General features: G+C 35.0%; 1 protein-coding gene across 1 annotated transcript; it reads left to right on the top strand.

Annotated features, from left to right (window-relative positions):
- Positions 1 to 200: 200 nt before the first annotated feature.
- LOC132734060 (uncharacterized) lies at positions 201 to 9,715 on the top strand. The gene is made up of 7 exons (XM_060720756.1): positions 201 to 382; positions 1,869 to 1,946; positions 3,687 to 3,750; positions 4,306 to 4,411; positions 5,088 to 5,210; positions 8,471 to 8,645; positions 9,241 to 9,715. Exons 2-7 carry the CDS (start codon positions 1,897 to 1,899, stop codon positions 9,632 to 9,634), a joined length of 912 nt encoding a protein of 303 aa, XP_060576739.1. The 5' UTR covers positions 201 to 382; positions 1,869 to 1,896; the 3' UTR covers positions 9,635 to 9,715.
- The last annotated feature ends 281 nt before the right edge of the window (positions 9,716 to 9,996 follow it).

Below are 9,996 nucleotides of genomic sequence, written 5' to 3'. Positions count from 1 at the left end.
CCATGTGGCCTTCAGCTTTAATGTTCAGTATATAGTAAATAACTTCATTTCCACATTCCGCCAATAGTTAGACAATTCCTTAGCATTTCACTTGGAAAATATAGATAAAATTTTCATCAGATAAATCAGACACACTACAGATATATTTTTGTGTTAATGAAGAATTTTAGCGATGTCATGTGCTAACTTATTTTAGGCCTACCTAACAGTCATGTTTGAAATAGAAAGGAAGGCGATTAAAGTGAAGCTGGCGTTTAATACAGATATTGCTTCAAAATCTATACATGATATACAACAACTTACGCCAAAAGCAGCGAAATTGAAAGAAAACTGTTTTGCCCAAATAGAGAAATGGCGAGCTAAACTGAAGTTGTTTCTTGTGGTAAGATTTATTTCCTCGTACATTTACTGAAACAATGATCGTTTCGTGTTTAAAAGTTTCCTTTGGCATCTTAATATATGTTGCCATTGACGGACAGTATCGTCTGCAGTCTCCCTGTTCTATACATCCAAGTATATGTAAGTATGGTGGCTGATTTGTGCCACCGCGATCCCGCCAAAATTAACAAGTTAAAATGGCAGGGCGCGGAGAGAAAACACACTAATAGGCGTGTAAGGAAAGATGGTATCTATAATTTTACATAGCTTAGAAGGAAACATTATTACTAGCAAAGAGAACTTCCCCAAACTTTGTTGGAATTTTGATTGAAGCAAATTGAAGAATAAAAGAAACAAAATTAGGGTCATCATACTATTTATGGGTTATCTGCCCATTACAGTGAGTTTTTTTACTCTTTTATGCCACTTTCATGAGCATATAACACAAAATCAAGCAGCCGTTACTTGATTTTGTTTTAAATTATGATGCGCAGTTTTATATTAAATCATTAATAAAAGTTTGAAATATATTCAAAAGACATTTTGCTATACTGAACAACGAGTAAGTATATTCGACTTTTCTTTAAAAAGTGCTATAAATTACAGTACTGAGAGAAAAATTCTATTTATCATTACAAAGCTTAAAATATAGTCTGTTAATAAAAAATTTATAGTCTGTTAATAAAAATGAATATGGGCAAACTTTATAAATTTGTATTTGTTCTTTACCCCCTGTCATATATATATATAATTATAATGACAGGGGGTAAAGTAACAAGTAATACAAACTTGAAATCAAATGAGGTGTTGCTTTCCACAGTTGAGTTATTTGCCCTTGAAAATGACATAAAAGTGAAAATAAATCACTTTTATAGGGGCGATCCCTAATTTTTTTTTTTTTTACTGTTTCAATTTGTTCTTATATTGATTTTCTTTAATTATGCAATGTTTAAGAAAATTCTTTACGAGATTTGAACTCGTACGCTTGATTAATTTTTTTGTCTTTACGTTTGTAAAAAATATGTATCTCTCCAAGAAAGGTATTTTATGTACATGCATTAGTTAAAAAAAAGGCGAACACGTATCTTGAGATCATGTTTGTCAGAAATCTAGCTCATTTTTTAAGTCATTTATTTTATCTATTGTATGATAATCATAAAACTAAATTTTGTTTGTCCGTATTTATAATAAAAAGCAAAAAGATTCGGGAAAAGACGTCTTTGAATAGATTTTTGAGTAATTTCATCATTTAAGATAAAATATTATGAGAACAAATCGCCACTTCTTACATGTGTTTTATTTCATTACATGAACGTGGGACAGCTCTATAGCTACTTCTGTGGCGGGCAGTGACGTGGCGTTCTACATAAGAGTTATAGTGGAATGAGAATACGTCTTGCACTCATGCCATATCAAAACATATCAACCCAGTGTTTTAATATTGGACTTGTTCTTTTTGCATGATTAAGTGAAACATAATTTGATTTCAGGTTGCCAAGGAAAAAGCTGAAGCAGACAATGAAAAACGTTATTGAACAAATCAGAAGAGCCGTTGTCGATAAAAACAGGTACGTCTTTATCAGATTATTATAAGCCTGAAATTGGGAATCAGTTCACAAACTCTATCATCTGATTGATTGAATAAAGTTCCAACACAATTTGAATTAGACCAATGAAATTGCTCGGTTGTTGAACATTTATTTTAGAATATTGGACATGTGGTTACAAATTAAGAATGATCAGTCGTTCACGTTGAAAATACACATTATTATAAAGACATTATAAGCACTCATATTAGTTACTTTACTAGCGTAATTCGACAAATTCCTCGATGTAGGTATTCTAAAGTTGATATCTACATAGAACAGCACGAAAATACTCTATTTGGTTTGCATTTGTTGTATCTATTGCATCTGTAGATTATTTTGTGCACTCATTTTAAGTTCTTATAATTATTCAGTATAAAGTTTGACTATATTGTTTGCTATATATGTAACTAAGGTTTATGTAAATTTTGAACGGAACATATTGAAATTTAAATGAGCCGCGTCACGACAAAACCAACATAATGGGTTTGCGACCAGCATGGATCCAGACCAGCATGCGCATCCGCGCAGTCTGATCAGGATCCATGCTGTTCGCTATAAGTTTCTGTACTTGTTATAGAGTTGTAAAGCTACAGTCTCACTTACATCCCGGCAGAGCCCCGGCAGAGCCCCGGTAGACGTCCGGGGTGATCCGGGAACGACCGGGGTACGACCGGGAACAACCGGGGTACATCCGTAACTCTGCCGGCAACGTCCTGGATGATCCGGGATGATCCGGGAACATCCGGCATTCGACCCCGGATGGAATAAAATATTTAATATCACCGGAGTGGTCCGGGATGATCCGGGAAGGTATAGCTTTGCCGGCATCATCCTTAGCTCTGCCGGGAACGACCGGGGTGATACCGGGAAAGCATCGTAGCTCTGCCGGCACAAACCGGGGATGATCCGGGGTATGATATAGCCGGTAGAGCTACGGTAGAGCCCCGGTATATGCCGGCAGAGCCCCGGTAACTACAGGCAAAGCCCCGGAGGATAAAGGTAGAGCTAGGGTTGATCCCGGTAGAGCCCCGGTAGAGCCCCGGCAAAGCCCGGATCATTTAAAAAAAATAAGGACAATTTGTGATGATTGAACTTGTTTGTATTAAAAGCCTTCCCATTTCCGTTTTATCCAGTATGGCATAAGGATTTTTCAGAAAATCATCATGAATTACTATTCTGGAATTATAGATATTATATTAAATAAAAATTATGTATCAAAGTTATCATTTTCGTACGTTTTCAATCCACCGGGGTTCTACCGGGGCTCTGCCTGGATCGTCCTGGGCTCTGCCGGGGCTCTGCCTGGATCGACCTGGGCTCTGCCTGGGTCAACCGGGGCTCTTCCGGCGTCATCCGGGAACGACCGGGGATGCACCGGCATGAACCGTAGCTTCACCTGGGCTCTGCCTGGATGATCCGGAGCGCATCCTGGGTTGTTAGTAGGGAACTACCGTAGTGCTGCCGTGGTAAGTGTGACCGCAACAATAATTTCATCCCGGATCGTCCCGGATCATCCCGGTAACTTACCGGGATGGTCCTGGGCTCTGCCGGGAGTAAGTGAGACCGAGGCTTAAGCGAACAGCATGGATCCTGATCAGACTGCGCGGATGCGCAGGCTGGTCTGGATCAATGCTGGTCGAACCCATTATGTTTGTTTTGTCGTGACGCTGCTCAAATGTTATTTGAATTTTGATGACGACATTTTGTGCTTTGTTGTAGTGATGAGGTCATGAACATCGATAAACTCTTAGAAAAAGAAAACATTCATGAACCAGTATTTGAGGTGAGTTATTTAAAGATATCACGGAATAATTTGTGAGGGTTTCCTGTCTTTATTGTGTTGAAAATGGTGTCACGATTTGAGACGCGACATGACGTAAATAAGCCATAAAGGGTGTAGACTAAATAATTCTGTCTTTAATAAATTTTTATATGTGCTAGTTAACAAGGAGGTGCCTGCAATGAAACGACTATATCAATAATTAGAACAATTAAACAACTATATTAAATTAATATAAGTGGAATCTTCAAAACACATTATTATTACAAAAAAAGAAGAAAAGAAACAACAACCTCAGAACATCAACTCTAAGCAGTACGGTGTTGGAACGAGGACTTTGATGACAGGAATCCGTTCTGTAGGAGGTCTGGTTAAGAACTGTTCTACTTTAGAAGTATGCAAATATCAGTACGTGAGAATGTCAGGAAATTTTTATTAACAGATAAAACAAATTTGATGCCAATTTTAAAAAATTTCAATTACATTGATAAATAAATTTTACAATTACATTTTAATTTAGAATATGTATTTTTTCTTTTTTTTTTTTTAATTTTATAGGAATATGTGCCATCTGGTAACAAAAATGAAATGTATGACCCTGCTTGTGCTGAAAATGTTCCCGTCTCAGAAGACTGGGGATACGACTCCGATAGCTCGGTTACATGTAAGTTGTAACATTTAATTTTATAAACAGTTTAAATGAGCCGCGTCATGACATAACCAACATAATGGGTTTACGACCAGCATGGATCCAGACCAGCCTACGCATCCGCGCAGTCTGATCAGGATCCATGCTGTTCGCTTACAAACCCTATAACAAGTAGAGAAACTGATGCTGGTCGCAAACCCATTATGTTGGTTTTGTCATGACGCGGCTCAAATCATAATTACTCGTAGATATTTGACTGAGTTAAGATAATTATGTTTTGAAGAAATGGGATTGGCAATAACAGATGTAAAGTTAAATAAAAATACATAATTTATGCCCAATTATTTCTTAAACGCACTGTTGGTAACTATACTTTTAGGCTATATGTTTTTGGCCAAGGACTTTTTTGAACATTCTGAAAAAAAAGAATAGGTAGACTTCTTTTAAATCAGTATCTACAAGAAATATTTTTTAAAATACAACACTATACTTCAGTGACATTCGGTCCATCAAACTTGAATCAAACGAATATAAAAATATACGCAAGATACTCAGTATGTTTACCAGCAGCTATAATAGATAACAGTTTTGTCACTAATTGGTGCGCAAAAATAATGAAACGTGTTTGCATATACATATATGCAGGTGCATGTATGGACCTTCAGGCTTGTTTCTTTTCCTGTTTTCACAGATTGCGAAAAGGAAGCTAACTTTATTGAAGGGAGACAACTTTCGAATGAATGGAAGTCACATATTTATGCAGTAATAAAAGACTATCAAAGACAGAAATTTGACGAGCTTAACCTTCATACGGGTAAAATAGCCAATTTTCTTTAATATATCTAAAAATAATAATACGTTCTCCAATGGAAAGTCTACAAATGGGTTCAACCTACACCGGAAGTTGGTTTCCATTGGCATCGGAAGTGAAATCAAAGTGCTGCAGCACTGAATGCGACGGACATGCAACCGGAGAGACATTAAGGCTTTTTTTTAAAAAAAAAACACACAAAAGATATAACAGAGAAAATTTGTTCCATACAAGTTCGAGATTTGTAGAGCAATATATTTTATGTGCCCCAATCTGATATAATTCAGATTTTCTACTTTCAAGCAGAACAAGTCCAAATTTTTAAATACAGAATGAAATTCATGCCTCAAAACTCTGGTCAGACTTGTAAATCAGTGTCCATATCGATTTATTCCAAGAAATGATATGTAAATGAAAAAAAAAAACTGTCAACGAAATATTTCTAAAATAAAACCATGCAAATAAACTTCAATCATAATACATAATACATGTGAGAATGTTTATTAGAATTGCTTCGTGTTATATCATAGTGGGCATATAGACAATAAAATATAAGTCATTTTCATTTTTATTTCTCTTGAATATGTCTCATTAAAGATATTTTTGGTTAAAATCATCAGCAATTAATGGTGTATTATTTTAGATCTTTTTTTCATTTACGTCACTTAAGCACTACAGTGTTTAGTTGTCCCTTTCAATTTCACACTAAATTCCATTTTCAACTTGTTTGCTTCTTACAATTGTATAGAATTTCTTAAAGTATTGCATGTAAACAAAGTAAGTATCCGCTGGTTTATTACATGTATAATGTGTACTCGTCCGAAAGTCAGCACAGATGATGCAGAATCTATTTTTAGAATAGTGTTATCTTCTGGTCGAAGGCTATTATGTATGGGTAAGAGTTCGTATTAAGACGACCGTAGGGAGTCTTATCGGACTCTTACCCATATAACTGCAAATCGGCTCTTACAACTCGATATCAGATAAAAATATAGAAAGTGTCACCTCTTTAATTAAGCATAACATTATTTTTCCCCAGCAGTCAAATACAAACAAAAATGGGGTCCAATTACTTAATCTGGCATGTAACACAATGAGTTTTCAACAAAACCTAGGATTGTTAATGCAATTCATTCCTGTCATATGGAACAAAATAATGTTTTGCTTACTTTTTCTAGAAAATATAAACAGTCAGCAATTAATAATTAAAATTTTTCTTAGAGTTAAAAGAATATCAAAAAGTTACTGTGTTCTCATTTGTCTCTGCGAGCTGAGCTCCAAGTGTATTATCTATGTAATAAATTTGAATGTATCCTCACATTGCTACAGTGTTATCAGCCTTTTTAGAAACACATGACCTGGCTAATTAAAATATGCCAATCACAATTTTCACTATCAGCACTGGTTTCTTCATAAAAAAGCGGCTACACTAATTACTGCCGAGTAAGAGCCGATTTGCAGTTATAATCTCATAGCAGGTTAACTCATATCGTGACCTAGAAAACTATGTAAACAAAACACAAGAATCGGAAGTAGAACTGATATTAACTTCCTTCAATAAAGATTACCATGAAAGACTACATGATGGTAAAGTGTTGAAAAACTCCCCTGTTACGTGCATTTTCAAAAATAGATATTTAAATAATACTAACCACTGTACCTGTAGTCTAATTATTAATAACTGCTGGATATTCAGCTAAACCCGCGGTATGAGTCACGAAAAGAGTTTTCTTTTATAATGCGCGAGTTATTCTAAAGTCACGAAAAAAACTTTTGATCTGTTAATAAAATAATGTTTTGTTTAATGGGGAAATATTTATTTTCCTGCTTATAATTTCTATGAATTATTGAGCTTACTCCTTAATTATAGCATAATTTGCTGTTCCTACTTTTTTCGACAAGCGGTAAATCGTTTCAGCAGTTATTTGCATAATTGCGCAATAATACTAGGGGGAATACAACGTTTTTATCAATTAAATACGTTTATATTTTAACTTGGATAACTTAATTTGAAATGAAAAAGGCTAAATATGGAAGTTTTTAGATATTTCGACGAAAGTTTTGGGGAAAGTTTCATAGGATCAAATTCACGTACTATTTCGTGGGCTGTTATTCGGTTGAGGACACATTGCACGATTGTAGCCGACGAAATCCCATGTGTAGATGATATAGCTCGGAACGCGCCTGAGGGCGCGTCCGTCGCAAAAATGTGTGTGAGGAAGCCATCTTCATGACTTTATGAAAATCGGTTTGTCTATACAGTTTCGACTCATGTCTGTAGCCGAATGTTCTTCAATTACTTGAGTTACCAAGACACCATGCTACCTCAACAATGAAAATTGTGTACACACAATTCAAACAATTACAGGTCGTTTCATAGAAACAGTGATATGACAGATACGTTCTTTTTTGTTTTAATATCAGCCGTGTCACGACAAAACCAACATAATGCGTTTGCGGCCAGCATGGATCCAGACCAGCCAGTGCATCCGCGCAGTCTGATCAGGATCCATGCTGTTCGCTTACAAACCCTATAACAATTAGAGAAACTGATAGCGAACAGCATGGATCCTGATCAGACTGCGCGGATGCGCAGGCTGGTCTGGATCCATGCTGGACGCAAACCCATTATGTTGGTTTTTGTCATGACGCGGCTCATATATAAAGTTAAACATTTCTTAGTATAAAATTCCCCGCTGATATGACAAAAACTGACCTTTGGCTTAGCCTCAACGGTTGATGTTATTTAGTATCACAAGAACCTGGTATTTTTATCAATAACTGACAAAAACCTTACTACCGACCCTATTTTATGGTGGCATATTTCTGCCACCAGATAACATGATAACCTAGTAACTAGTTAACCTCTTAATTAACTAGTTAGTTATATGGTTATCTGGTGGCAGGAATATGCCACCATAGTATTTACCTATATAAATAATTATAAAATAAACTTATTATATATGTGTATGAGATATATGATCGGTACTTGGACTTGAAGTGCCAATTATAAATTTTTTTTATAATTCTTTGATTGTATAGATTAACGTAAAGTTACATAACTCACGAAGCACGTAATCCGGAATTATCTGGAATTAGGATACTGTTTACCTCCCTTGTCTCATTGCATTTGGAGATCTTTTGTTATAACCATCATACTAAAAGGAAAAAAATATTATTTATTATTTTTTATTTATTTTTTTATTTATTTATATTTTTTTTTTGCATGAATAAAACGCATGGAATCCATTTTTAATTCATAGGTGAGAAAGTGAAACAAATCCTTTCGGCTGATAAATCCGGTATGGCATTCGGTGTTAAGAAGTCTGGAATGATACGTAAAAAGAAAGGGTTTTATCCAGTGTCACATGTGTGCAAGGTAAAGGAAGCCGAGGGTGCACGTGACGCCCGTACATCTAAGAAAGAAAAGTCGACTAGGTAATGAAATATAAAAAAATGGTTTCTATTTGAAAAATGTTTGAAAACAATAAATAAATCGATTAAAAGGAAGTCCACTGAGGTTAAGGCCTAGAACCATAAAATTTGAATATCTTACATACATGTATATCAGATGAAGCACTCAAAACAGAAAAGTGCAAATGAAAACAAAAATATATACTTTATCGATCTTGGCTGGATTTGAGTGGAAAACGTTGCAACGCGTTTAATGATTATTCTGGAAAAAACGGGATAAGGAAATGACCGGAAAATTTGACGACAAATTATAAGTTAATACTCAAATCACTGGAAAATATTTCCAGTTCCATCATGAAAAAAAAAAACTCAGTGGAGTCCCTTCAATATAAAAATGCAAATTTACCTCAAAATTCACACAGAAGTTATTGTAGGTCTACATGCATATACTCCATATAGTAACTTCAATATATCTACGTATTCCGTTTTTATTATCTTAATGCATTTAAATCATTTAGCACAGTTAAATGAAAGTGTATTATGTAAGAGTAATTATTAATACTGTTAACTTTCGTAATTTTTATGATAAAAAAGGCATTAGAATTTCAATACATTTCAGACATAATCCGATATCACGTATCATAGACGCCGTTAAAGAACCGAAGACAAAATATGCCCTTCTAACAGAGATCGCCTCTGATGACGTCACAAAGGTATACACCGAAAAGAAAAAGCCAAACCGGAAAATATTCACAATGAAAAATTTATTGAAATTTTACGGGATCGAATTTAATGACGATGAAATATGCGACTCTGTACGACAAAAAGTGCCTCCGTCCCCGACGAAAATTATAAGTGCTAAGACCATGTCGCCAGAAAAGTGTGTATTCCTCCGACGAGAGGAGTGCAGTGAAGCCAGGTACTATCCGGGCAAAATCCAAAACAGCAATAATACACCGAAACACGGAGGAGAACTCGTGGTTGAGGACATTGAAGAGTCAGCTGAAATATGAAACTAAAAATGACCACGTGCCCGATGCTTATTTCTATATATAATATTTTTATTATAAAGAATAATACATAATTAAAATCCAATTTTCAAAATGAAATCAATGTGAAATCTTCATTTTATATGTTTTGGTACTTCTGTAATATTAAACCAATGAATTTGCAAATGGACTCTTGAAAAGCCAGTTAATACTTAGTTTAAGAATGTACATTTTTTTGTAGTTATCACAATACTAGATTGAGGTGCTGTGACACAAAAACTAAACTCACATAGTGATAGTGACACAAAATTATTCGATGACCAGTCAGATTCAACTTATCGGAAATAAATTAGTTTACAATATAAATGAATGTTTTGATTAGAGTT

Source organism: Ruditapes philippinarum, unplaced genomic scaffold, assembly GCF_026571515.1.
Source record: "Ruditapes philippinarum isolate M1 unplaced genomic scaffold, ASM2657151v2 ctg4347_1_1_1_1, whole genome shotgun sequence".
Classification (NCBI taxonomy): Eukaryota; Metazoa; Mollusca; class Bivalvia; order Venerida; family Veneridae; genus Ruditapes; species Ruditapes philippinarum.
This window is presented reverse-complemented; position numbering and strand designations above follow the sequence as displayed.

What these genes read in the sequence shown, in the direction of transcription:
- LOC132734060 (XM_060720756.1), top strand. Translation starts at nt 1,897, where the DNA reads ATGAAAAACGTTATTGAACAAATCAGAAGAGCCGTTGTCGATAAAAAC. An exon ending in CGAGCTTAACCTTCATACGG is followed by an intron (nt 5,211 to 8,470) that starts GTAAAATAGCCA and finishes TTTAATTCATAG; the next exon opens with GTGAGAAAGTGAAACAAATC. An exon ending in AAGAAAGAAAAGTCGACTAG is followed by an intron (nt 8,646 to 9,240) that starts GTAATGAAATAT and finishes AATACATTTCAG; the next exon opens with ACATAATCCGATATCACGTA.